The sequence below is a fragment of the Colletotrichum truncatum genome (assembly GCF_014235925.2).
Source record: "Colletotrichum truncatum strain CMES1059 chromosome Unknown Contig_0009, whole genome shotgun sequence".
NCBI classification, from domain to species: Eukaryota; Fungi; Ascomycota; class Sordariomycetes; order Glomerellales; family Glomerellaceae; genus Colletotrichum; species Colletotrichum truncatum.
Window position 1 is genome coordinate 514,876 of NW_027222406.1, and position 27,827 is coordinate 542,702.

General features: G+C 52.9%; 6 protein-coding genes across 6 annotated transcripts; 1 reads left to right on the plus strand and 5 right to left on the minus strand.

Annotated features, from left to right (window-relative positions):
* Positions 1-1,069: 1,069 nt before the first annotated feature.
* On the minus strand, positions 1,070-2,869 carry CTRU02_212684 (centromere binding protein b; the record flags this gene model as incomplete). The annotated part of the gene is made up of 2 exons (XM_036723484.1): positions 1,070-2,264; positions 2,331-2,869. 2 exons carry the CDS (start codon positions 2,867-2,869, stop codon positions 1,070-1,072), a joined length of 1,734 nt encoding a protein of 577 aa, XP_036584760.1.
* Positions 2,870-11,235: 8,366 nt separating this feature from the next.
* On the minus strand, positions 11,236-13,037 carry CTRU02_212685 (TGS domain-containing protein; the record flags this gene model as incomplete). The annotated part of the gene is made up of 7 exons (XM_070205892.1): positions 11,236-11,255; positions 11,355-11,475; positions 11,567-11,738; positions 11,793-12,321; positions 12,422-12,704; positions 12,907-12,927; positions 13,017-13,037. 7 exons carry the CDS (start codon positions 13,035-13,037, stop codon positions 11,236-11,238), a joined length of 1,167 nt encoding a protein of 388 aa, XP_070060285.1.
* Positions 13,038-14,939: 1,902 nt separating this feature from the next.
* Positions 14,940-18,851, minus strand: CTRU02_212686 (uncharacterized protein; the record flags this gene model as incomplete). Its single annotated transcript, XM_036723482.1, has 1 exon — positions 14,940-18,851. One exon carries the CDS (start codon positions 18,849-18,851, stop codon positions 14,940-14,942), a length of 3,912 nt encoding a protein of 1,303 aa, XP_036584758.1.
* A 1,872-nt stretch (positions 18,852-20,723) lies between these two features.
* On the plus strand, positions 20,724-21,598 carry CTRU02_212687 (ALKBH6 protein (calpain); the record flags this gene model as incomplete). The annotated part of the gene is made up of 3 exons (XM_036723481.1): positions 20,724-20,849; positions 20,917-21,156; positions 21,233-21,598. 3 exons carry the CDS (start codon positions 20,724-20,726, stop codon positions 21,596-21,598), a joined length of 732 nt encoding a protein of 243 aa, XP_036584757.1.
* A 19-nt stretch (positions 21,599-21,617) lies between these two features.
* CTRU02_212688 (3-oxo-5-alpha-steroid 4-dehydrogenase) lies at positions 21,618-22,619 on the minus strand (the record flags this gene model as incomplete). Its single annotated transcript, XM_036723480.1, has 1 exon — positions 21,618-22,619. The coding sequence occupies one exon, from the start codon at positions 22,617-22,619 to the stop codon at positions 21,618-21,620; it is 1,002 nt and encodes a 333-aa protein (XP_036584756.1).
* A 3,410-nt stretch (positions 22,620-26,029) lies between these two features.
* Positions 26,030-27,827, minus strand: CTRU02_212689 (peptidoglycan binding domain containing protein; the record flags this gene model as incomplete). The annotated part of the gene is made up of 5 exons (XM_070205893.1): positions 26,030-26,718; positions 26,757-27,056; positions 27,106-27,169; positions 27,221-27,710; positions 27,772-27,827. The coding sequence occupies 5 exons, from the start codon at positions 27,825-27,827 to the stop codon at positions 26,030-26,032; spliced, it is 1,599 nt and encodes a 532-aa protein (XP_070060286.1).

A 27,827-nucleotide genomic window follows, 5' to 3' on the forward strand; every position in this document is an offset into this window, starting at 1 on the left:
ATGCCCCCCCAAAACTAACCGTTGATGAAGTTTTCCCAGAAGACTCCGCCCCCTAGGCAGCCGGATCTCTCCCGAATTCCTTGTACCTGGCTCTCCAGCCAACCCCTAACCTAGCCCAGCCCCCCTGATATCGTAATGCAGAGCGCGGAAGGAAATTTCGCAAGTAATACAGCGGCGAGCCTTGTATATCTTCGATATCGGCAAATCGTCGAGTTCGGCGAAGGGATCGCTGAACTATAGGGAGAGAAAACAAAGAAAAATATGCGTTGGGAACGGTACAAGCAAGTCAAAGTCGAAAGATGAAATAAAAAACAGGAACAACTAAGAATGAATATCGAATGGAAAATCGCACAAGGGGGAATTTTCGGTGTTCGCGTGAGCGGCAAGGTCTTTTCCTTGATCGGCGGCGGTTAAAGATGCGGAAAAGGGGGTATATAGAAGCTGTTGAATGTGTGATCGAATAGGTGATTGCAATGAAGAGAAAATGATACCCTGCGGCGTAATCTCTGGTCGTGATTCTTCTCCGGCCCTTTAATGATAAGGTATATTTTGCGCCTATGCTTTCAGTGTCGTGAGACCTGGGTCTGGGAAGAGTAGACACATTGAGATTTCAGTTGCAGAGTTGTAATGTAATGCCTCTTGAGGCGTTTGGGAAAAGCCGAATGTCTGGAGGTTGTCGTGGGACATTAACCGTGTATTCCTGGGGTCATTCGATCCCCACGATAGGTATCGCCGATGATGATAATTCTTTCTGTTGAAGCTGTAACCCGATCCCGGCGAGCTGGGTGTGTTCTTTGCAGAACGCTCGCCGAATCTAGGGGGTTGATGAGACCACAACCATGGTCATTCTCCTGTTGTAGCTGCTCACGCGTGGTTTGCGTGGAATCGCCTAATCCACCGTCCCCCATCCTTGTCCAAGCCCAAAAAACAGAATAAACAAGATAGAACGACTTAGCAAACAGTCAAAGATGTCCGCTAAGTGTGAAAAAGCACTATACGCAATGAAGATTCCTTGGAACGGCCAACAACTCGTTTGTCTTATCAGCTGGCCGCAGCCGGATCGAGTGTTTCATTGGGTCAAAACTGCCTCAGACTTGGATTCAAAAGACAGTTGAAGCGGGTGATGCGGCAACGTCTCCGTATCGCCTTCAGGTATTCTATCCAAGCCGCCCACGGATTTGGTAATTTGCTGTTGATGCACACGAAGCTTCTCGGTTAACTTGAGCATTACTTGATAATCTTTCTGGTCTACAAGGCCACTCGCAGCCGTGCTCTGGATAAAACTGAGCAACGTGTCCGCCGCCTTCCGAGCATCCTCCTGAGTAGGGGACGTCGGTGAGGAGCCCGCTGGCGTCGTTGCTGATCGACCAGCAATACTGCTGTTGCTGCTACTGTGGTGCAGGTGTGGAGAGGATGCCAGGGCAGTATCCAAAGCGAAGTGCGGTGCGGTCATTTCGTAAATCGGCGATTCCAGTGCAGAAGACGGTGCCGTCGCCGCAGGATGATATTTGGGGGTCATGGGTTCTGTTGTGACGGCCTGATACATGGACTCCACATCAAGAGTTGGGAACGTCTGACTTCTGGGCCTTTGGAAGTTTGTAGCTGCTCCTCCATGCATCTGACGGGAAGTGTCGGGAGGAAGAAACGCTCCAGCGTTAGGATCAGGAGAAAAGGTAAACGTTCCAGTAGGACTCAAGGCGCTTCCGGAGAAGGATGAGTTCCCTGCATCAGTCAATGCGCTGTTAAGGGAAGTTGTGCTCTGGGAGTTGGAGTGTTTGTAGGCTGAGCCGTCTCCGTAGCTCACGAAACCCAGCCCATGGACAGCGTCCTCATCGCTTCTATCCGCAGATAAAGGAGACTGCTGACCTGTTGGAGATGCCGGAGAGATGCCGGATGCTAAAGAAGGAGAACCTGAAAGCTTCGCATGATTTGTGATGTTTGTCTCCGATGCCCTACGTGAAAGTTTCCCCCCAACCAGGATGTTTCTCTGCTTGAATCTTTCCAACCACGTGGCGTTGATTGATTTTGTTTGACTGGCTTCACTGCCACCGTTGGTAGTCCTGGAGAAGTGCCTAGCCTGTTCGAGTATCTCTTCATCACTTGGGCTCACACCGGCTTGGACTTGTTTTCTGTACCATGCGGTAACACCGCGGTCAATGTCAGGAAACTTTCCTTTAGCGTGACGCCTGCCGGCGGGAGACTGGCTTCTATCCGCCTCTGGATTCAGATATTTCTCCTTGTTCCGGAGGACCTTGGAGACGGTACTATGACGCCAGATGTTAGTGGTCATGAACCCTCTGTGTCTTTACCGTCTTCATTCTAGAACCTACCTTCGTTCAACTCCAAACATGGCACCAATGTCGGTTTGCTTCACATTAGGATGCTCAGCAGCGTATTGACACATTTTCTTCCTGTCATCATCGGTCAAAACCCTTCTCTGCTGTGGCTGTGGGCCGTTGGCAAGTCTCGTCGCCCTGGACGGTGCAGGGGCAACCACTGGTGCCATACCCAAAGGTGGTGCCGAGTAGCTGTTGGGATTTGTTAACATGCTAGGCCATGTCGGCTGAGATGGTATCATGAGCATTGGTAGTTGTGAATGAGATTGTTGATGTTGGGGCTGTATTGGCTGGGCTGGAGCTGGAGGAGGAGCCATTCTGCCGATCGACTCGGATGGCAAACCATGGGGAACAGTCGGCATGAAAGCGAAGGCGCCGTAGTCCGACATGGTAGTTTGGTGATTGTATGAGTTCATGTCAGCCCAACCCTCATTGCTGAAAGATGTGTGGTTTTGGGACATGTGGCTATCTTCGTCCTGAGCCATGTGGTTGTCCTGATCCATAGTGGTGGTGCCGACGATGGAGAGGTCCATTGCTTATATGGCTCGTTCAAATTTTTTCAGGAAAGCCAACGAACCAACTCGGCAAGGCTTTGAGCGGCAAGTGTCTGGCTAGCCTGTAGTTGTTCAATCCAGGTTCCAGGTTGATGATTGTGAGGAGGGGATCGCGCCGGTAAGTTTGGCTTGACTGATGGGATGGCACTCGGGCCAAGTGTGGGGATGCCTGGTCCCGATAGATATTGGTGGGTTTGGCTTCATGAACGGAAGACGGCATGCATGATAGAGGAGGCCAATTGGTTCCTGGAGGCGCAACGTGCAGGCGGTCTGCTGTGTAGGTCAAGAAGCCCTGGGTTTGGGGGTGACTTAGATGCAGGTGTGTTGCAGGCTGCAGAAGCGTGTTGGGTTTGGGGGGAAGGTCGACTTTCAATCCGACAGCGTAAATGTATGTTTGCCAGCTCGGCTCTGGTTGTCTGTAGCGCTTCTTAAACGAGAAGGGCCGGTCCTTGATGCAGGTTATGGGGAACGAGTTCAACGGCGGGTGCTTGCCATACCAACTGCCTTCTAACGCGGTGAGGGTCTTCTACCCTGTCGAGACCCCCGACTTGCCTACGCCTTCTGTTCCGGAGTCCTTTCTTCTTGTGTGGCTGCTTGATGACTGGATCACTCGGCAACCGCTGTTGTTTTTTACTCGATATGGAGCTGGTTCAGCGCCGACTATGCTGCTCGTTTGCGACTAGATGGCAGTGATGGAAGAAAGAAAACAGCGACGGTCGGTTGACGAGGATTTGACCACAGAGGAGACAGATCCGATGTATCTGCTCGGTCGGCCAGTGAAGGGCAAAGAAGAGGCAAGCTTGACAGGTTTGGGGGAGCCAAATCGGACCAGTAGGGAGAGAAGAGCTGGCAGCGGTATCCTGCAAGAATCAAACGCAACGCACAAGGCAAGGCTTGAAAGGTAAAGCTAGCAGGTCGGGGTTGGGGTAGGCGGGCTTGTCAAGATAGTAATACTATCAGACGCACGAAAGGATGGAAAGGTGTGCGGTGCGGTGGTGGGCCGTAATGTACATATGTAAAGGGCATGCAGGCAGAGAGACGGCGGGTGCTTTCCATGTAAGTACCGGCAAGGGTACTGGGGTGGCTCGTCTGCTCCTGGGGTGTGTAGTGGGTAGGATTGAATCTAAGTCGAGCTGGGGTCGTGACTTGGGTGTGTGGCAGCGGGCCTGGTGAAGGATAAGATGGAGCTCTGGTTTGTGTATATGTACACACAGCCGTGGATACGTGAGCAGCAACGCAGCAAACCAAAAAAATAAGGGAGAAACGGTAAACCAGGGTCTTCGGGTTTCGTAAATGGGAAATTCTTTGGGTGAGACGGCAAATCGTGAAAATCTGACCTTCTGCCGGAGCAAGACACTGGGCGAGAAACGCTGTTGTTGTTATGATAGGCCAAAGGAACAGGAGGAGGGCGACAACAAGACTGAGGTGCAGCTCACTCTTATGCATAGAGTATCATGATATCGGCAGGGGACGAACAGAACCGATGTGGATAGAGGACAGAGGAGACAGCATCTCACAACCAGCGAACGGCAAGAGTGAGAGGGCTGCAGCAAGACCACTGCCGTCAAAGAGAAATCCAGATTGCCTGTAAGTATGACAGTTGATGAGGTTGCGTATCTCATGGGCCAAGCAGGGTAGCCGTGAGTGTTTTCATCGATAAAAGACATCATAGTCGGCCTACAATTGGTGTCTAGACCTGGACAACCGCCACAACTAGGGAATCGAGCAGGAGCTAGAAGAAGCCACTGGCTCGTTTTGTCTCCGTTGTCGCATGGTCAGAAACGGCAGAGGACTTGGGGAGCATCCAGTTTTGACGGGAATGGAGCAAGCCACACACAGACACTAGTTGGGATGCTGAGTTTGCTTCCGTCTCGTCTCGTCTCGTCTCGTTCTGTCGCGCCTCCTCTGGGCCTGGCCTACCTCGCTTGCTCTGTGATGTCTCGGCTTCTTCCCACACGGGGGTGGGAACGGCCACTAGCCACCAGATAACCAAGCAGCTGTACCGCACCACCTTCGTCTTCTTCTTCCTTTCTTCGGGCTGTGAAATCATAACTCACAAGCTGCGTCTGTCACTTTTGCCCACAAAGAATCGAGCATTAATCGCCCGAGGCTGGCGAGATTCTGTAAAGAAACCAGATTCTGTATCGTCTAGGGGATGGGCGCAATGGCAGCCTGGCGAGAGTGGCCCGGCGGAGGAAAAAGCAAGCCAAAAAGCGAAATATTACAGAAAAACGGTTGCTCGGACGCTGATGCTCAATAATCAGCACGAGGGGGCGCATCGGAGTCGAAGAAGCAGAAGAGGTGCGCGCCAATTAGCTGACATTAGTACCTGCTTCCTGCTGAGATTACCACCCACACCCACACCCGTAGGAGAGGCAGACGCAGACACAGACACACTGGGTGACATGCCCGTTGAATGAAGGTAATCAACGGAGACGGAGAGAAACCCAGGGCTAATGACGGAGCAATCTCACCCTGGACGGCTGGAGACAGTTAGAGCGTGGTGCGGCAACGTTGTATATGGGGGATGGTACCCTTACAAGCGGCAGTGTAATCATGGTGTGACGGGGCGATTTCCTACCTGCTGAGTGGCCGTGGAGCGAGCTAATGGCGCGCGAGGACATATGCGAATCGCGCGGTTGGCTTCCGTGGGGATATCGACGACGCAGAGGATGAGCAATGGTTTGTGTGGATGGTATGGGATTACGCCAATGTGAGAGATGAGCAGGACGAGACACGGAGGCCCGTTGAGGAATGACGAAACCCAAGCCACGGAGGACATCAGCAGAGGTACGGATGGATAATGAATGATACCTAGGTGCGAGTGAGTGCTTCCCTCACGGTCCATCGGGACTTTCCTTCCATACCATTCATTACTTGCGCTCCCGGGCAGTAAGCTCTGAGGAGGTGCCCGCGAGGTACCTCGCCCACTCGGGGAATGTCAACGGATACTTGCGTCGCTGTATCTGCGTATCTCACCTTGGGCGAACGGAGGGACATGGCACGCAGGGCAGAAGTAGCGAGGGCTAGGCCGCCTTGGACGGATACGGACGCCAAAAGGAAGGGAAGGAAACAGCGTCGTCCCATCTTGGGCAGTGGGCCGGCAACCGGGCGCTCAGTGGCTCACCCGCCCCGTCTTTCCCTGTCCCCGCCAAAGCCGCTAACCCTAGGTGCTTTAGAGGCGCACGGGACAGGGATTCTGGGCAGGGGCGGCACCGTGAGCTCTTTCCCTCTCTTTTCGAGTTGCAAGCTCCACTCTGGATATCAGCTCCACTTTGTACCGCAGTGCTCCGTCCGCTACTCCGTACCTTCCCCCGAGTTCAAACAGGGCAACTTCAACCCCAATAAACCTACCAAGGTCCCGTTCATGGGCCCCCATTTCCTGGTGTATGAGGGGTTGTCTGCTGCTTCGCTCCTCCTATAGGGCCGTCGGTGCCCAATCTGCCCTGGTTGCGACTCATGATGGTTGAAAGTGCTCCAGGCCTCCTTCCTATCGACCCCTCTTGCATTCAATCCTCAATCCAGCAGCTGAGGCAGGCTTGAACCAGTCTGTTCTTTTTCGTTTCTTTTTTTCCCCTTCTCCTATCTATCTCTCTCTCTCACACACACCACACACACTCACTCTCATTTCCTCTCCCTTCTTGTTTTTCTCTCCTCTCCCCCCCTTCCCAGATGACGTCCCCTCTGTAATAACTTGCCCCCCCTGCACTTCACTCGGCGTGGGCTGCATACCAGCGCCAGCATTCTTGTCTTCCTTTTGCCGGGGGTGTTCCCCTCAGTACACTGCCATTCGATCGCTCTGGCGCATATCTCCACGCCTCCAGCCGCAGAGGAGAGGGCTTTCAGCTTCCAGTGCCAAATGCACATCCACCCAAAGTCCTCATCATCTGATAACTTCTGCAACCACTCTGACCGCCTATTCGTCATTGATTCAATTGACTATCCATTAAAAAAATACGAGAAGACATAAAGCGCGAATTAACCATGGGAACCATCACTTCGGTACTTCGGCGGTCGGCGTCATGACCCTGCTTCGATATCTCCTTACCAAAAGTATTTTGACGCCAGGCGCGCAGCTTTTGGGTCGTCTAGTATCAACAAGTCCCCATCTTCTCGGGGAGTTTTCCAATTAAATCCCCAATCCGCATCACACCCGCTGTACCTGGTCTTGACCGAGCACTCGCTGTTTTTTCTCCGCTATGTCAAAGTTGTCAAGCGATCAACTGATATTTTGGAAAGGGTCCTTTGGCGACCTGGCCTATCCTGGCAGGGCAGGCAGGGCAGGGTACCTACCCCCAGACGTCCCACCATTCTCAGCCGTGTAAGAAAACCACAGAGCACCAGAGGGGTGCCTTGATGGACCCAGAAAACACTTGCGGATCTTCACACCTCGCTGAATGCATTGCCATCGCTTTTGAAAGGATACCCACGAGTCCTTGTCATCAGAAATTAAAATAGGTTGCTATTTCGTCCGCTTGAACCAAGTCGTTAGGCGGCCTTTGCCAGCATAAACGATCTTGCGGCAGTCCATGGCGATCAATGCACATGGCGGCGGGGCTCTCCAGTCTGGTCTGATTATCTTCACTTATCGTTTAACTCTCTTCGTCGTGAGCAGCCATACACCCACCTAAAACTCATGATACAATGAGCCAAGACGCAACTTGAGCTTTTGTCATCAATGTTATTTTGAATATACCAATGCCAACGGCATTTCCTTAACCATGCTACTGTCGATATTGCTCACGCGCTAACCCAGATTCCCCGTACATGACGTCGCAATAATCGATTTCGATAACTATAAGAACTGATCGCAACATCATCGTTGCATCCGTCGCGGACCGCAGCTGAACGATTCATTGCTCGTTGGACGAGCACACGATCAAAATGGGGGCCTTTACCTCACCACCCAACCTTGCAAGTAGTACTGACTGTTGATCAGGACTTGCGGTGGGCTAGCACGTTGAGTGGTCGTCGGTCCATGCCGTCTGATGTGTAGCACGGCCCCAGTTAACCAGTCCAGTCTCTTCAGTCCATGGGTTTGGACAAGAGTTTCGATGCTGTCTGATAGATCCGGTTAGCCCATCAGAAGACGGGCGTGTAACCCATTCTCTGACCATGGATGGTACACTGTCAGGGAGTGCTGGATAGCGCCTGGTAAGTTTGCTCGAGTCGTCTACACCCCAGTCTCACCTCTCGGGCTTCCCTCTCTGCCCACCACACAGGGTACTTCAATCGCCATGAGGTCACCCGATTACAGATCCCGGTCAGACGACGGGTTGGGTCGCATACAAGCCCTGGGTATGGCCTACTTAAAGCATATTCAGTAGCCAACAGCAGCGCTCAAATCATTTTCGGAATTCTCATTGGACATAATCTTCGGATTCATCACGAATTCTTTGCAGGCACCATTGGACAGAAAAGATTCTTTGCGCATGAGGCGCCCCAGCGAAGCCATTTTGCAGGCCGGGCTGGCATCCAGTTGGTCAGTCTCACTGCATACGAGAAATCCTCAACGAGTTAAAACTTTGTGCTTCCAAAGATTGTGCTGGAGGATGAAGGGCCTATCAATTAGTAAGAAATCGACACCACAGCACAAGAGAAGAGACTTCATCCTGGGGGACATGGGCGGTTGTGCTATAACGATTGGGGTATAGACCATCCTCGATACAGGGTTGACGAACATCCGCTCGCGTTGGCCCGCAACGTGCGCCGTTCTCAATTTGAAGCGGGCCCTTCCGGAGGTACCCTAGCCAATATGTCACTTACCTTCAAACTTCACCAGACCAGTGCCTGATCGCTCGGGAGGCACAGACCTCGCTTCAGTCACGGCAAAAGAGACTTCTCATTTCACACCATATTAGATGGGTAACATGCATATTGCTCTAGCAGGCGGGGGTAAACTGAAGACGTACCCATAATACAATCTTCATTTGTAACTACGCACCCGATTGTGGACCGTCTACTCTTTCGAGGGGACAAAATATCTCGGGCTCTGGCGGCGTATTCAATCTAGATCAACCACGATGCAGAGGCCGCCGATTACGAAAAGGGATCCTGGTTCCAGCAGCGGCGTCATTCAGTAGCCTTTCACAATGGCCAGTCGCATTTTGACGTGCAGTCATGATGAGAAATAGGATCAATAAGCTGCCGCTCTAAGCCTCAAGACATACAAGATCACGAGTCGCAACCTAGGCATGATCACTCCAGCGGCGGAGGATGTCAACATGCTCCATTATTCCCCATCGTCTCGATGACTGGAAACGCGCTGACCGGCTGCTTGAGGGGCTGCATCGACGATTGGTGCTTGAATATGCACACCACTCTGCTGTACTAAGAGTGCATCTAGTTTTTGGGATAGGCTTACTATGCATGCACACACGGCAACTTTAGCTCCAACTGTGCCTCTCAAGAGACAGAAAAAAGCCTTGGAAAAACTCCTCCCAAGCAGCAAAAGCACACATGGTGGAGCGCCCTTTAGCTGTTCTCGAGCTTTCCCAATTCCGCTGGAGCTGGACAGAGCAGGTTACGCCTTGGATCAAGCAGGGGTTCAGGGCAGCACGAGCAACATTGCAGCGCAGCATCCGCCGCGGCCTGTATTGCCCCTGCGCTTCCCTTCCCTGCAGCCGTTCTCCCGTGCTTGGTCTGTGTCCTCTCATCTTTCGTTCGCCTCATTTGTGTTCGATTCGATGCAAGGTACGCATACCTCATCTTCTCAAACAACCCCCAAGAAGAGAAGCCAAGATGACACTGGCGGAACTGTAGCCACTATGCTCCGCAGAGGCCATCCTGAACCTTTGTCGCATATCGCGGACCTGGGCCCCGTTCCACCTCCTCTTGCCCTCAAGATGAGATGAGATGAGATCACAGCACCAGGAGTCAACGGCGGGCGGCCCACCACTAGAATTGCCCAACGCAAACAAAAAAAACGGGACCGTAAGAGGACTGAACATGGGCGGCAAAGCAAGCATTGTGAAAGGTGGGTGTAGGAGGGGGAAAGGATTTGCGCCTGACTAGCTGCAAAGGCGCCCCCCTCTTTTTGTTTCCTTCATCCAAATAGGTCCTGGGCCGCCGCCGTTTCGACGGGCACGTTTTTCATCGGGGAAATACAGTAAAATGCACCGCGCCAGTGGTGCAGAGTGCTCAAAAAGTAGAGTCAGCGAAATGGCGGAGTGTTGACATTGGCAGCAGGAAAGAAAAGGGTGTCGTCTTAGCTTCGTTTTAAGCGCCGATGTTCCCTCGATCCAGGGAGTCCCCCGTCAACTCACTCATACACCCGCCCATGCTTATCCACACTCGCCTGTCATCCCATGCATCAGAGGAGAATGTGCGTACCAGAGCTGCACACTGCGTGCACGTCTCCCACCATCTCACGCAGAGCTTTTGCAGAGGTACATGGCAAAGGGCATGTGCTGCCCACTGCAGAGAGAGCATGCATCCCACGCTTCTGCTGGGAAACTTACGGCCGCAGAACCAGAGGCCCTCGGCTATGCAGGTCGCCCACGATTTGCTTCATACTCTGGCCCGCGACTTCAGATGGTGGCGTATGTGGGGTAAGAAACCGCTTTTGATTTCGACGGTCTTTCCGCTCTCCCTGATCATAAAGATTACAAAAGTGACGTGAAAAAGCGGCGAGAGCTAGCAAGGAAGCCAATATACATAATGCTGTCTCCACGCGAGGACAGGAGCCTGCAAACCGAGCGTGCTCGCTGGAGAAGGGGGCGGGCCGTTGCCCGACGAGTATTGCAATGTACTAAGTCACCTTGTGGTTGGGGACACACACACACACACACATCCTAATGAGACGAGACGTTATCCGCCAGGCGCCGTTTTGACTGAGACATTCATTCCACAAGCCAGGTCACCGGCCTCTTTTTTTTTTTTTTTTTTCCCTCCTTCTATTCTATGGTGCTAGAACGATATATTTGACTGAACCAAACGCCTTCATCTCATGCCATCTGGTCTTGGCCACAAGGTGAGATGCCTTGGCGCCGTGGTCAAAACCTGACTGCTTGCGGTTGCGACCACGCGCCGCAAGCCACCTAGCTCAGCCCTGTTTTGACTGTAGCTTCCAAGTTGCAACTGGTAGCCCGTGTCCGGCTCTTCCGGTACGCCGGCGTGTTGTTAGTACATGTCACTAGTTCGCTAAATTCTTTTGACTTTGTCCATGGCCCCATGGAATTGGGGTCGTGTAAGATCGTGCGAGCGAGACCTCAGGGTCCATAAAAGTCTTTTTTGGGGGAGGAAAGAGGCAAGTGGCTTTCCCACCAACGCCGGCAGCGTCTCCAGGCAGACATGCTCGTGACGACAACGGCCGCCGTGCGCAATTGTTCTCTTTGCCGCGTTCATCAGCGCTTGACAATTGTTACTGCAATCATCAGATGTTAGCATAGTTCACTCCAAAGTGTTGCCGATCAAAAACAGGATAAGTCTCCGAACCAAGGGGGGCAAAGGGGCGCAGCCGTACCGATATCTTCGTCGGCTAGCTCGTGAGCCAGTCCGACACGTTGGGGCTGATGCTTGACAGACTTGCCGTAGACGATGGCCGTCTTGAACTGCTCGAGAATACTTCTGTGAATGGCGTTACACTAGGCGTTTCGTCAGTACAAGGCAAAATAAGCACTTCCTCGCTTTACGGGAAAGCTGTTCGCAAGGAATCTGCGACAAGTCATCACTCACAAAGTCTTCCACGGTGCACCGTGACGAGCGAAGAACGACTGGCTGGGAATAATCAGGCAAACGACCCTTGGGCTTCGTATATACGCGAACCAGGTTCAGCTTATCCCACCTAGTCGCGACATGGACACCGTTAGCTTTTACTCTGCGCCAGCCATTCAAGTTTTGTGGTTCCCTGTCAAGTCGGTTGCGCCTCCTGGGCAATGTCCGGACAAGGGGGTTTACTTACATTGCCTCCATCAGCTCGTCGATATTCCAACCGTGTTCGGAGCTGATTGGCACCGCGTTAGGAATGCGATACAACAGATCGAGCTCTTCGATACTGATGGCATCAATCTTGTTGAGCACGTAGATGACGGGAATGTAGCTGCGGCTCTTGGCCTCAAGGATGTCAATCAGGTCGTCGATGGTAGCGTCGCACCGGATAGCGATATCGGCCGAGTTGATACGGTACTCATTCATGACGGCCTTGATCTCATCGTGGTCGATGTGCGTCAGTGGCACGGTGCTCGTGATGTTGAGACCACCCTTCTCCTTCTTCTTGAAAGTGATGTTGGGCGGTGATTTGTTGATGCGGATACCGAAACCCTCGAGTTCCGTCTCGATAACGCGCTTGTCTGTTAGGGGCTTGTTGACGTCCAGGACGATGAAGATAAGATGGCACGTCTTGGCCACGGCAATGACCTGACGACCACGTCCACGACCGTCCTTTGCTCCCTCGATGATACCCGGCAAGTCGATGATTTGCAGTGGCGCACCTAGTGACGCATGTCAGTTCTCTTTCATCCCGCCGAGAATGGCTTGAGCCGGCAAGGCAATGCCCGCCACACGCAGAAGCCCATCGTCACGTCAACATACCATTGTAGGTAACCTGACCGGGCACGGAGGTCAGGGTTGTGAACTCATACGCGGCGGCCTCGGAGTGCTGGCCTGTCAGCCTGCTCATGAGCGTACTCTTGCCGACCGAGGGGAAGCCGATGAAGCCAATACTGGCGACACCTGTGCGTGCAACGTCGAATCCAGCACCACCGCCACCACCACCGCTTGACGGGGTGAGGAGCTCACGCTTGAGCTTCGCGAGTTTCGCTTTCAGCTGGCCCAAATGGAATGATGTGGCTTTATTCTTTTGGGTCTTGGCCATCTGTCGTGGGGGTTTCCTTGTCAGTCCTTGCTCTTCATCGCGTCTCTTGAGAACGAGGGGATATTTCGCTCAGGAATGGGTGTAAAGGCTGATTCAAATCGACGACACCGGGGCAATATTCTCAGCCGATCGATGGCAGCAGTCCTTAGGGCTCGGCGTATGTCGAAGGACCGCAAGGCGGGGGGGAATTGGTCAAACGTACTTCGGCCTCGATCTCCTTGATCTACATGATTTTACACGTTAGCTATTTGTTTCAAAAACATACATGTCACCATCTGAGGATAGAAAGTGAATGCGATTGCCCGTGCATACCTTGTCCACCGTCGTCGACATTATTGCGGTATTGCCTGACGCTCTTTTTACGTGTCGATTTATTAAGGCGACGAAGCCAGGTTAAGCGATGAGAATTTTTTGTCAACGAAACGATCGCCTTTCGGCAGCCTCGTCGCTTCGAGATATCGCAAGATGATGAGAGAGAGTGGGTGTCGGTTCGCGATGCAGGTGATGCCCGGTTCGAGTTCGGGTTTGGTCGGTTTGGTGATGAGGACGGTGGTTGTGGGCTTTCGTGGGCAAATGGCGGGGGTTCGAAGGAGGGCGGTATAAAATTTTGGCGGGGCGCGGGTTTTGCCGTCCTGTTTTTGGACCAATGGCCTTGCGGTGATGTCAGAACTTTGCCTGACGAATCATTTACTCGAAATTTCTTTCGCCTTGTCTTCATAACAGTAACGAGCCCAAAGATGGGGGAAGAAGGGAGGAAGGGTTCGGCAGTCGCATTTTTGACCTCGATGGTTAACAACCTGGTTACTATTTGCATTTTTAATAGTTTTATTTCATTATCTACGTCTCGCCTGGAAACCCGTTCATCCCTACGAACCACAGCCCCGTTTCATCATCCTCATCCCTCCAAGCCGAGACATCTGCCGTCAATTCATCAACTGCCCACATGCAAGCCTGATTCTTTCGTTTAATAATACTGATAGCGGGATTCGTTCGCGTTCACGTGGCCGTCATCATTCAAAAAATAAGCAACTGAAGCTATAGACTTGGGGGTAGCCCGTCTGTTCCGACGCACACTGATCTCGTCGAACGTCGTCCCCCATCAAGTCGGCCAGACCAGTAATCGTAAGTGAGTATACGTTTCGTTTATTTTGCCCGTAACACAAGGGGGGGAAAAGACCAAATGGAGGCAGCTGGTAATGGCTAAAACCTCTCCTGCTGCTGTTCGGAAGCTCCGTCTAGGGTTCCTGTCGGCAGTTTTAATGGTTCAATCGTCACCGGAGGGTTTGCTGCAGAGCATGGTGCATGTTTATATTAAGTATTGTAGCCCGTTACTCTAGTTCGTGAAAGGACCCTAGCAGCTTAGCTGGATCCCGAAGTTGAGATGCCGTTAACGCCGTTGAGAAAAGGTTTGGCCTCAGCTGACGGGGGAGCCGGTGCGGGCGCAGAGACACCATTTTGGGTACCATTGACAGGCTCAACTGAAGTCTCTGTAGCATTCGACTGGCTTCTTGGCGAAAGATGCCCGCCATTGGGCAGCGCGGGAGTTTTTGTACCGTTCAGAAGGTGCTCAAGCCCTTGTTCTTTGCATAGGCGAGGGTAGTCGGGGTCGCCCGGGAAAATCTGCAGCAGTCCCTTCCGAGGGACCCGCTTCTCGGGAAAGGGTGTGCTGCTCGTGGCAGACAGTCCAGGTTTCTGTTCTTCAACCATGACACCGTTAATGTAGTACTTATTTCGCGGCGCAAATCCGTAAAATCGGTCCGCGTCCGGATCTTGTTTCCACTTTTGAGGGACTTTCCATCCGTAGAGTTGGCCCTCATCCTCAGGGAGCTCGCGGTACTCAACACTCAGCTTGAGGCTCCGGAGGTGGGGGACGTTCGGGATGGTAAACATCAAGTCCGACAGCTAGACTACCGTGAGCAACTGTTCTTGTGTTTCAAGATTGAGACTCTCATGTCTTACCTTGACAAAAAACATGTCCATTTTCAAAAACTTCTCCCACGCTTCTCCGCGAAGCTTTTCCTTGATACGGTAGCTCATCTTGAAAGGATCCTGGCCCTCGCCATAATAATCTGACAAACCAGTCCCCAGTTCGTAAAGGCTTTCAGTAATCAAAGCGTATCGATCTGACTCAAGTCTCCAGATGACCTTTTTGGCAAGGTCCGTCACAGGAACGTGTTCCCAGGCAGTATCTACACCGATGTCAGCATATCAAGCTTGTCATGGAAACATGGGAGGCTACGTACACCTTGACAGTGTGAGGTCCTTCTCTCCAAGGAGCAAAGCGGCATGAGTGTTGAGAATCCACTGCTCTCTGCCATCAGGCGTGCCGGTGGCCTGTGGGCGTATGGTGTCATATCGGACGCCTTGCATGTGCTTGAATTTGGCGGCCAATTCGGAAGTCTTGGGGTTCGGACAGCCATCCAACCAACGCAGAAGGGGTGGAAGCTTTGCCAATCGTAAACGCTCTTGTTCCTGCTGGATTCTACGCAGTTCAGCCTCCTTCGCAGCGCGTTTGCGTTCCATCTCCTCTCGTTGCAGGCGTTCCTTGCGCTCACGTTCTTTCCGTTCCTCTTCTTCTCGAAGCCGGCGGGCCTCTTCAGCAGCTTCACGCTCAAGTTGTTCCTTGCGGAGCCTTTCTTCCTCTTCGCGTTGCTTTCTAGCCTCCTCTTCCTTCCTCTTGCGTTCTTCCTCCTCACGGCGCTTCTTCTCCTCTTCTTCACGAAGGCGCTTTTCTTCTTCCTCGCGACGCTTCTTCTCCTCGGCCTCACGACGCTGCCGCTCTTCCTCTTCCTGGCGCTTCCTTTCAAGTTCAGCCTTACGCTTGCGTTCCTCCTCGCGTTGCTTGGCTTCCTCTTCTTCCTTCAAGCGCTTTTCTTCGGCCTCGCGTTCCTTTTGCTCAGCTTCGCGTTTCTTCTGCTCGGCTTCCCGCTTCCTCTCTTCGGCTTCGCGTAGACGCCGCTCTTCTTCTTTCTTGCGGTTTTCCTCGGTCTCGGCCTCGCGACGCTTCCGTTCCTCTTGTCGCTTCTCCTCCCTCCGTCTTTCCTTCTCCTCAAGACGTCGCTTCTCGTCATCACGCTCCTTCTTAACACGCGCTTCGGTTTCCTCGGCATCCTTCGCGTCTGATGCGTCAGGCATATCAATGTCAACGTCCTCAGATTTAACGTGAATGCTGGACTTGTCACTATTGCTTGACTTCCCGGATTCCCTTCTGTGGCCTTCAGTATCCTTCATCTTCGGAGGCCTACGATCACTGTCGTCATGATCCCTGAGGTTTGATTTTGATCGAGGAGGCGCTTCACGTGATAGCCTGTGCGGATCGTCTGGCGACGCGGTTGACTTTGGCCGTCGCTCCTTGCCGTCAACATCAAGCCGCCTTCTTTTCGTAGGAATCTCACTATCCTCCTTTTCACCGGTACTCGAATGTGGCGGGGTGACGCTGGAACGATGCCTCTTTGAGGAGTGCTCGCCTGAAACAGAAAGCCGATCTCTCGACTCGTCCCTCTTAAGGGCCTTCGTGCGATCGTGATATTTCTCAGACAGGGGCTCACCCTTGGGTTTCTCGGGGTGGTCGTCATGTTTGGGGTCGCGTGGACTAGATGGATCCTTCAGAGAGGAGGTGGTGGAAACCATGCTAGCGCGTCGGCTTTTTTCCCTCTCGCCCCGAAGTTCACCCTTAGATATCAACTTCCTGCGTGGCTTGACGGCTTCGCCTTCGGACGACATTGCAGCCACGTCGGATTCAGCGCGCTTCACGGCCTTAGCTGTCTGTTTTTGCGATAAGGCCGGTGATGCTTCACGATCAGAGACAGCGATTGTCGGAACGCGGTCTTCTTTTCGAGGTCTGCCAGGGCCCCGCTTCGGTGATGTTTGGTCGTCGTGAAAAGAATCAGATCGTCGCTTTTCCTTGGGACTCGTGATGTTCCGATTAGCTGAAGGCTTCTTCCGGGCCTCTGGGTCGCGGGAAGGGCTGGACAGGTTGCGTTTGTGCGCTCGAGCCTCCTCTTTGAGTTCGTTGCGGCTCTGGCGCTTTACTTCTCGTTCCTGGTCTCGGTCACGCTCCCGTTCTCGTTCTCTCTCGCGTTCACGTCTGTTCGGAGATTTCGTCTTTGAAATATCACGATGCGACTTTCTGTACGCATCATAAGCTTCCTTTAGCATGTGCTCTTCGTCCTTCCAATTGGTCCCTTGTCGGCGTCGTGCAATCTCATAGTATGTTTCTCCTTTGAATCGGCGAGTCGGATCAAAATTTGCCTGGTCTAAGAGCAACCTAACGACTTTTATGTTCTCCTGGCCAATGGCAGCTAGCATGGGCGTCGCAAACTCTGATGGTATACTGGGAACTGGGGCAGGATCTGGGTTCGCACCACCCAAAGCCAAAAGCAATTGGATTACAACTTCATGTCCACCTCGAGCGGCAGCGACCATGGCTTCGGAATCGTCGCAGCCATCCTTGACTTGTAAAATTCTTGTTACCGTCTCCTCGTCACCCCTGGCAGCGGCCTGTCGGAGTGTCTTGTCGTCCAAGGACATGTATAACAAGTAGTTGCTCGTCTTGGTCGCCCTCACAGTTCCGGCCCGTCGACCACTGGCATGAGCAGAAGAGGGCGCAGGTGACCGTCGCGGGCTATCAGGCCCGTGTGATGAACGGCCGTCTTGGTGGTCGACAGAATGATGATCCTCTGACGTGCGTCGGCGTTCGCCCTGCCTCGACTTCGCTTCGATAAGTGCAGCGCGGAACTCTGCTGCGTTGTCCAAGTCGTCGCTGACCCTATCAAGAGGTTCTTCACCGCTTACGTTAGCCTTTCGCGGATTTACTCCTGCGTTCAGCAGCAGCTTCACGACCCCGAGGTGGCCGTTATCGACGGCATCCAGCAATGGTGTGTCCTTATCGTAATTCACACAATCCAGGTTGCAGCCAGCGTCGATAAGAAGCTTAACGATATCCTCGTAACCATTAATCGCAGCGATCTGGAGTGGCGTGTTTCCTGCGTAGTCGGCGACGTTAAGATCCTCAGGCCGCTCGCCCAGCCTTTGCTTTGCAATGTCGTACTCGCCTCTGGCGCAAGCCCTCGCCAGGAACGTCTGACCGTGAGCGTCGAGATGTTTCTTATGTGGCGCGATTTTGGCAGGCGACATGTTTGACTCGGCAGTGGCGGGTGTCGACAAGTTGCGCAGCTTGGAGCTCCGTGGATGGGGGCTGCCGCTCGCAGAAGACTCATCAGAGTGGTAGTCAGTCGACTGGAGCGGGGGCGGCAATCGTTTCTTCTTGTGGCTCAGACCATTAGACGAGTTTGCAGGAAGTTGCGTCGAAATGCTCCGTCGGTGGGCACGTGGGTGGTGGGGAGATACGGATCTGGTACGAGATCCTGAGTGGCCCTCGTTTTCTCTTCTAACAGAGGACACCTTGTGTTCCTTGAGGGGACGGTTTGGTCGAGAATCGATGCCAATATCCGAGATGCGTTGTCGTCGAGCCTTTCGGTTTTCCGCCTCATCGTCTGAGTCCGCTTTGGGAGCTTTACGTTTGTGGGGAACCGTCCGGTCGGTGGATTTAGCTCGGTCTTTCATGGGCAGCTTAGGAGATTTCCTACGATCAACACCCGAGTCGGAGTCGGAATGCGCACCAATTCGACGTCTTGGAGGAGAGGCAGGAGCTGAGCTGAGGCCGCTGGAGCCATCTTTATTGCGTATGGACTGGTCGTGAAGGCGTTTCTTCTTCAATCCCAACGAAGATGCTCCCTCGGACAACAAACGAGGAGGGTTGGCAGTTTTGTCCTTGTCTCCATCTCTGCTAGCACTGGCATCACGAATCTTGCGGGGGATCGGGGGCTCTCCATCGCTGCGATCCTCGTGTTTTACCTTTCTGGCCTTGGAAGGCGAGTGGCCGTCCTTGCCGGGTAACACAATTGTTTCGGCATCCGAGTCTCTCTCGACGGGAGCGTCATCACCAGGAAGGGGCGCGCGTGATACAGTTACGCTAGGCTTGATGTCCTTGGGCAAATTTGGGGCAAGTTTGATGGAGTCGTCCGCGCTCTTTGGGGTTTTGTTGGTGGACTCCTTGGACTCATCAGGTTGGTGATTGCCCGGTCGCTTCTCCGCAGCAGCGACGGGCTTCGGCTTGTCAGACCCGGCAGCATTCTGCGCATCCATATCATTTATCTGAGGGTCGAAAAACTGGCCAGCACCATCCTGGCCAAAGGTCGGCCACGAGTGAGAGAACTGAGGTCGTGATTGAATTGGGTGATTGATTGATTCGCGATCGGTGGACGACTTTCTCGGTCGCCAGGAAGGACCCCCCTAAGAGAAAGTGGCCAGGTCAGTCACGGGGGTGCAACAGTCGAAGATGGTGGAGTCGGTAGTCGAGTAGGAGTAAAAAGACCGGATCACGACGACGATAAAGGGAAAAAAACAAAGGAAGCGCCTGGCCGGAATAATGATGCGTGTGGTTCGATGGACGCGGCGTGGGTGGTAATGCTGGAAAAGGCAGGCTTGGTGACGCTGGACGCTTCGTTCGGGTTTGGCTGGAAGGTGAAAATGGGGCCGCAAGTGTCTTCAGAGTCAAAAAGTCTGATCGCCACCTCTTTGATTGGACCCGACGGGGGACGCTTGGAATACGGGCGGCCAGCAGCAGGCAGGCAAGCAGGCAGAGTGGCAGCAGCAGAGTCCCAGTGGCAGTGGCAGTGGCAGCCTGACGGACTCAGGGTGGATGGGACATGGACATAGACGAAACTACGTACTTGATTTCGAGGTACCTGCAGCTCCTGCCTTTTTGGCCTGATCTGCAAGTATCAGGAAGGCGCGCTAGCAAACCAAAACAGGATACAACCTGGAAGTAGCCCCAGAGCCCACCTTGCTTCAGAAAGATAGGGTGAGATAGCGTGCCGTGTGCTGCGTCTCTCTCTCACTGCAGCTGCGCACTAAGGTATCTTCCTTACCTTGGGAAAATGCACTCGGCAATGAGGTAGCAGGCCACCTGACCCTGGCCACCAGCCTGCGAAATTTCTCTTGGGCTCAATTTAAAACGAGGCCCCGACCATTCACACGAGACTCTGTCTGACTATTGCCCTGCCAATTCGACGGTTCGGTAAAGGGAAAGGGAACGGGAAGAGGAAAAGAAAAAAAAAAAAAAAAAAAAAGTGAAAAAAGGCCCAGCAACCTCACCAAGCCTCCGGTCAGATACGTACCGCCTGGTACTGCTGCGCCGTCCTGCAAGGTTTGAGGTACGTACTGGGCTTTCGATATGCCAGTGACCCACAACGACCAATCCCAACCTCCTACAGCGTCGCAGCAGCTCCTCTTCCTCCTCTCTCCCTCGTCCACCAGTGTTCCCCCATCGTCGCATCTTGAAGTGAAAGAACGAATCAAAAACCACTTCGAAAACGGAGCTCTGCTCACTGAGAACGGCACAACCCAACAACCACTCCCACTGGGCCGTGACTAATCCTCCTCCCGCCTCCTGTTTAAGACTAGCGTACTTTTCATACGCAGTCATCCGTCTCCGCTCTCGCCCCCAATGTTCCAGCGCCACAGTTCCATCCGCCGACTTTCTGTAGACTGACTGCTGAGCTTGTGCGCTCGAACCTCCTTTAGAGCGGTTTGCCCAAGCCGCGCACTGCCGCGGCCACGTCCACCTCTCGCCTCCCTCTGCTTCCAGCTCCCGTCTCTACTGCTCCACTCCAACTCATCATGTAGTGTGGTAGTGTACAATCGCCCCATTGCCTGGCAGTGCCTAGATCTTCCTAGCTTGCCGAGCCGTTTGACGCTTAGTTGTCGCTGCTAGTCGGCCTGGCCTGACTACCACCCTACCCTACCTACCCAACTTTCAAGCTCTACATAGTACAGCTTACCTCATTGACCTTACCCCTCGCATCGATAAGCTCCGCCGCGCCTAGCTTTCCCGACTTCACCATCCACATTCCTCGAATTTCGCCTACTTAAAGTTGGACGAAGCACAAGATCACACTGATCGCGTGCCAACCATCAAACATCTTGACCCCACAGCCACGAGGCCATCCAGGGAAAATGGCTGCGGAAGCTGTGAACTTACCCACTTCCCTTGACGACGTCAAGATCACCCAACTCCCATCTTCGGCCTTTTACATTGCGGGATTCATATCCGAAGAGGAAGAACAACTGATATTGCAAAAGGTGCCGAGCCCTTGCTCGAAAAGCCTGGGCGAACTTTATGGCTGACTGTCTGCCTGGCACCCAACAGATTGCTGATGCGCCGAAACCTCGCTGGAAACAACTGACTCATCGACGTCTCCAAACCTGGCCGTCTGATCTAGTTCAGAATAAACTGATTGATTCTCCCCTGCCACAATGGTTGCAAGAGCCCGTGGTCTCGCGAATTCTTTCCTTACCTCGGACCACCGGTCCTGATTCATCACACCTCTTCGCCGAAAGTCCACACCACCGACCGAACCACGTCCTGATAAATGAGTATCCTCCCGGAGTTGGAATCATGCCGCATAAGTTGAGTACATGGTAGGTGCCTACGTGAAGGTACTTGAATCTCATAATGGATACAGGACGGGGCTGCCTATCATCCAGTCGTGTGCACTGTCAGCTTGGGAGCAAGTCTATGTCTCAATCTCTACCAAAGCAGGGAGGACGGTGCGCTGGATCCGGAGCCCGTTTGGCGCATTCTACAAGAACCTAGAAGCCTCCTCATCACCACCGATAACCTCTACACCGATTACCTTCACGGCATTGCTGATACCGATGAAGACGTCGAGTTGTCCGCCGAGACTATTGTGAATTGGGACCTGCTGCGATCCAAAGACGAGTTTGCCGCCGGCCGAAATGTGCGCGCAACTAGAACCAGTCTGACGTATCGTGATGTCATGAAGGTATCGAAGCTCGGGGCCAAGTTTGGCTTGCTTGGGAAAAGGTGATATCGCGGCTCAAGTGAGTCTAGAAGAAAAATGGAATCATTTTCCATTTATGAGCTACCTTTTCGGCGCCAAACTTGTGCGCATACCACTGCTTGGTTCCATCGGCTGTTGTCCCCAGATTGACAACAATGAACCAGAAGGCGCACAAAAGAGTGCGGTTGACCCATTGGCCCTCCGGTGCCGCTGTTATAGCGAGCCCAAGATAAAGAATGCATTCGCAGGTGTAGTGAGGGCATACAATGTATCGAAATAGCCCTTGATCCGGAAGCGAATACTTTCTCAGGCTAGCCAAATGCTTATGGCACCAGTGCTGGTTCACCCACCCGTAAAAGTACACGGCGGTTCCAAGGGTGGGGGTGAATGATAGTAGGCTGCCAGTGTTTAGCCCAGACGCTCCTTGGAGGGAAGCTTGGAAAGTTAGTGGGAGCTGCTGATGATGACACGGCTGAGAGAACTTGCCTGATCCATCCACCCAGACCGACACACTCATGCAGATGTAGAACCCTAGACCGAGCAGCCAATGGACGAACCACATTTTAGAAGACCCAGGCTTCGTCACGAAGAAGCACTCATAGAGCCTCCTGGATCCCTGCAGCGCCATTAATACCCAAACGAGAATCGTCTGCTCTAGGCTCATGGCAGGGCTACCCGACTGTGCCTGCCGAGCTGCGATGAATCTGAAAGCCGGTCCATCTCGGATGAATTCGTATGCCCAGAATGCTGAGCCCGCGATTGACGCCACGTAGAAATGCATAAACCATGCATGCGGGATCTGGCCGATGGACGCGGTCGCTTTGATGAAATCATTGAACCAATTCGTCGCCTTGGGTCCCCCTTCCTTCATCTGGTCGTCGGTGCCGACGGGCGAACGAGCGCCATAATCAAGCAGTGCATGCTGGGCCGCCTTGGGAATGATCTGGATAGCCAAGACGGCGGCCGAAGAGAGGCTGAAGAATATTTGGCACCATTGGGCTGGAGAGAGTGCCGACAGAGCGTCGAGGGTGGCCATAAGGGAGGCCATTGTGGGAGGTGTTGAGATAGCTCAATCCAACAACACAAAGTAAGCATGACACAGTGTTGTGCTGCCAGTTGACACGGCGGTCCAAGGCTCGCGTTATCGGATCATCGATCCTGCGGTCCCCCGCCTGCCGCCGCCAAAATCCCGGGTCCTGCCTTTTACCTTGGTCCGTGAATCCACTTCGACAACTTCATCTACACGCGTTGCCGGCAGGAGTGGAAATTCGAAGTAGCAAAACTCAACTCGAAGCCCATTCCGCTGATGCGTGGCCCCTTTTTTCTTTCTTTCTTTTTTTTCTTTTTTTCCCCCCTTTCCATGCGCGTCTAAGCTGCTGCTTCCCGCCCTGCTGCGCCCGACGAAAGTGAGGCGGTCGAGCAGGCTGCCAGTCAGGCTGCCTTGGAGGCGCAGCGAGCCATGGCTGCCTGCAGGTGCGCGGCCCTCACTACACGGGCTTTGGAGGGGTTAAAAATGCAGTGAAATGGCATTGAATATATATGAAGCTCGGTCTCCTCGTAAGGCACCCAAGGCCATGCTAAGTATTTCTCACCCTACATGCCACGTCCGTCTTTCTTGCCTTTTGAGTCACCGTATGACCACCGACCTTGTCTTATCCAGCCGTCATTTGACCACACTTTCTGCACTTTCGCCATGACAGTGCAATCCTCCGAGGCGCCAGCCTGTTTGTGACTCGATCAAAACGCCGCTCTATATCTTCCCACGACGCCCGCCAGTTTTGGATCGTTCAGATTGTTTTTTTTTTTTTTCTTTTCCTTGTGAACTTCTCTTGCCTCTTTGTTCAGTCTCGAGTACGCTGTGAAAAAGCGGCACGCCTCCTTCGAAATGCTACCCGTTTCCAAGTGGTGAAGTAACGGTGCGATCGGCCTCGAATCTTATGACCTGCGTTCCCTCGTCGAAATACCAAAGCCTACGGGAACCCCCTCCTCTCATCCTGATCTGAGTGCATTTCGTGACTTCACAATAAACACTTTCAGAGGTATACGCTGTCTAGTCAAATCTTTCTCCCCCACTGAAATGTGGTTGTACTTACCCTTAGTTCTACAAGAGTAGCCCTTCCCCTGCATTGGGGAAGGGAAGGGAAGGAGGAAAGGAAGTGACTCGGGCGAGGGTGAGAGAAGGGCGGTGTTGGTCCGGGGCGAAGGAGGGCAAGGGAAGGCAGGAGATGAGACGGGAAGAGTGCTGCGCTAGGTGATGTGAAGGGTATGAGAGTGAGGGCAATGAGATGTGAGGAGGTAATGAGCCGAGTGTTTTGTCTAATTCGTAGAAAGGGGACACCGGGTAGAAGGTAAGGGGGTCGGGGAATAACATGACAAGGGCATGAAATGATAAGGATAAGATGATGCGAACTGAGATAAGACGGGAGCTGGTGAAGGAGGGTTGACGGGGCAGGTGATGGGTAGTTATTCTTGGTTGTGAGAAGGTGGGGTGATCGGGAAAACTAGACAAGGAACTAATAAGAATTCTGCGGGCAGTGGAGGTAGGAGTTTATAAAGGTGAACTGATTTGTGTTGTGGGGGGTGTGTTATTTAGGCAAGATCGTGGTGAGAGCGAAGTAGCAGGTGGGAGATGTAGAAGGGAGCGGGATGGGCGATGGAGGGGCATGGTAAGGAAGAGCGGCTGTGATGGTGGAGGAGAAGTGAGCGGCGAGTGGCGAGTGGCGATCGAACGGGTTGGGGGATGCTAGGTAAGGTATATAGAGGCGATGCAAGGTGATTCGGGATGTGGTGCAAGTGTAGTGGGCAGACAGATTCGATGAGGGACAGGGGCAGGTAGGTGGAAATGATGATGTGAAAGGTGGTGAGTGATGTGATGTGATGAGGTGAAGAACAGAATGATTGAGGCAAAGGACCTCTACATATACTCATTTCGGCCATGTCTTCATTTGCCATCGTTTCTTCCAACGTGGTTGACGACATCAAAAGTCCCGTTGATTTAATTCAGGTTGGTGGCTGGAATAAACAGCCAACTACAACCCGGGAAACAACTTATCTGGTGTGCGGCTGAAGCCACCGGTTGAGCCAGCAGAAAGCTTGGTAAAACCTAAGAGGCAATAAGCTTCACAAAGGACGCCTAGTAAGTTGGGGAAAGGGGGAAGAACCCAACTATCGTGCGCCTTTGGCTCTCCTTTATTCTCCCTTTTTTTGACCTACTAGCGCATAATTTCACTTCGCTACCAAATAAGGAACAGCGGGCACACGAGCTTTCCACAAGTCCACGAGGCGGGCGTCCGGGTCTCAATTAAAGGTACCGACTAGTTGGGAACCCCCTATTAGATTAGCATTGCTTTCTTCGCCACACGATTCCGTTGTGTTCCTTCGTTGATCATGGTTGAGGTTCGAGACCGTAGCGATCGATCGCCCCGGCACTTGCTGTTTAGTCTGAGTGAGTTGTTGGCGTCGTCTGGCAAATCGGCGGGCCTGGAATGGGCCGAGAAAGGTAGGGAACGGACGACTGGAAATCGAAGATGGCATCAGGGGATGTTGCAATTTCAGGTGCCTTGTCAATGCGAACCTATCTTTGTCGTGTCCATACCATTCACATGTACCCCTACTTTGTACGGAAGAAGCCCTTGGCCAGTCCACATTATACAAAAAGCACTCTGCGATTAGCACAGCTTCTTGAACGTGAGGAACCCAAAAGGGGGGCCTGACGATAGCTGCACTCTGTCCGTCTCACGCTGTTTCCATCTAGATATGCTACAACTTAACTCACGATAGGCATCCAAGGTAACCCAAAACTGACACGCTTCTCCTCTAGTGGGGTTTAGTAGTGCAAAGGTTCCTCTGAATGCAACGACGGACTAATAACCAACGTGCTCCAGTCATGGCACCGATTAAGATGATGGTTTTTTTCAACGAAGTTGTAATTTCACCTTGTATCCCCTGAGCTGTACTCCAATGGCAGCTTGAAGAGGGAGTCCCAGATATGACATACCCTTGACACTGCTTAATTAGCCCAGCAAAACTAAAAATAAGGAATGGCAAGAAATAAAATGTTGGGGAGCAGTTCGTTTCGGAGAGAGCTTGGAGCATCCGGCGGGCAACCGGCCGCTGGGATAAACGCACATAATAGCAGCCTCGACATAAATATTACAAGTCATAATGTGCAGCATGCTGTCATAATTGACCACCATTAGTTGATTTCCGAGCTTGACTAGCCGCCTCTCACTTGCTGAACTAGTAGTGGTTTTGTTGCACAGAGACAGTCACGTCACAAATTGCCAAGACACCACTTGCTGTTACATGTTCGATTCATTCCTCTAGTTCTATTTCCAATGCCCTGAACTCATGTCATGCGATGCTAAACCCCAACGCCATTCTCATGAGGATAAAGTGGTATCTCGACGCCCGAAAATGCCGCTAAAAGACAAACTACTCCAAGTGCCAAACGCTCATCTAGAAGGCATTCTTGTGGGCCCATTCGTACACGCTGGGACTACCACCCGTCAACTTCAACAAGTGTCTTTCGTACGGTCCCAGCGGCTCCTCGACCATAATTCTCGCTTGAGGACTGGTAGGCGCATGCCTCTTGGGGCCGCAGTACTCCCAAACCCACCGGCCGTCCTCAGATTCAGCTGGATGCTGAATACAATTCTTTCTGTCGTCCTCCGGTTCCCAATGCGGGTGGTGCGGAACGGGGTCGTGGTAAGCCGTCTTGGTGCGGACGAGCCTCCAGTTCTTCTTGAGAGCGGGGTTCTTCCATACACCGACATCATTGAGGTCGAGGCCTTTGCAGGCCAGACGGATGCGGACGGAGGAGTGAATACGCTCGTTTGTGTCTTTGAGGAAAGGCCCCTCGCCAACCTCAGTCTTCGGGTTGACTTGTTTGTAGAGACCCGGAGTGCGTGTAATCTTCCCGGCCAGAGAGTATAGAATGTTCGACGTCTTCTGAATGGAACCCAAGCCCCATGGCCGAAGTGGATGATTCTGACTGAAAATGGGCTCGAGAGCCCACTTCTTCTCCTTGTTGATTTTCTGTTGTGAGCGGTAGAATGATTTTGATTGATTCACGCAGCGTTCGAGTGCGAGGTGGTTAAACTCTACGCCGATCGATGCCAGCTGGTCCATCATCCCTGACTGAGTTAGTAAATCACACTCTTTGATGGCGACGAGGCAGACTCACAAGCAAGAGTAATATTGGCCATGCCCTGATCATTCCAGCCGCCACCGCAGTTGGAGTGGTTTCCAGGAAACCACACCTGTCGGAGATCTGTCGACAAACGGTTTGCATCCAAGCGTTCCCAGACGGCAGGCTGGAAGGAATAGCGGGTTTCATCGAGCGCGAGAGCCTGGAAGGCGTGCTCTACGCGGTCCGATAGGCTGGTGTCCCAGAATCTGTACTCCTCGTTCGATGCGTAGATGCCGAGCTTGTTCAGCCAGGCTATTTGAGGGATGCCGAGGCTACCAACGGTATCCCATACAGCTGTCTTCTGTTAGCCAGGGCCCCGATTGCAAGGGTAAACAAGACCTACCGACGGCCTTAACCTTGATGATGTCTCCATGGCCTTCATTCTGTCGAACGCGGGTCATACCAAGCTGTTCAGATCAGCGCCTGTACCGTTGAGTAAGACCAAATCAAAGTCTCACCTTCTCCAACCTCGCCTTGTATTCGTAGGCAGCATCGACGCCTTTGGGCTTGTTATCAAACGGCATACTAGGAAACTCGTCGATATATTCGTCATTCATCCAGTTCTCCATGTCCTTAAAAATTGGGTAGAAGTGCTCCACACCCTCGCGGGTGAGAAGACCTAAATCGGCGATCATGCCAGCTACGGAGCGGACTGTGTACGCGCCGCGCGAGAAGCCGATGAGTATTATCTCGTCGCCATCGCAGTAGTTTGCGCACAGGAAACTGTAGACCTGGCGGACTCGCTCAGACAAACCGAGCCCGAAGGCGCCTCCAGTCAGGGCATCAAGAGTGTTGCTCCCCGTCCCAACACCCGACTCGTACTCGATGACCTGCACACGACCGTCGGTGCACTTCCGGCGAAAACATCTCGAGATGCGTGTCACATTTGAGGGGATCTGGAGCTGGCCTTTTGGCTTCCAGAACCTCGGCTTGACATAGCCGGTTTCGCTAGGCTGGTTAGTACGGCAGACACTGTCGGAGGTGGAAGGTGAGAAAGAGCGCCACTTACGAGTCCATCCATGTGCCATCACAGCACACAATCAACCTTTTCGGGGAGTAGTCCAT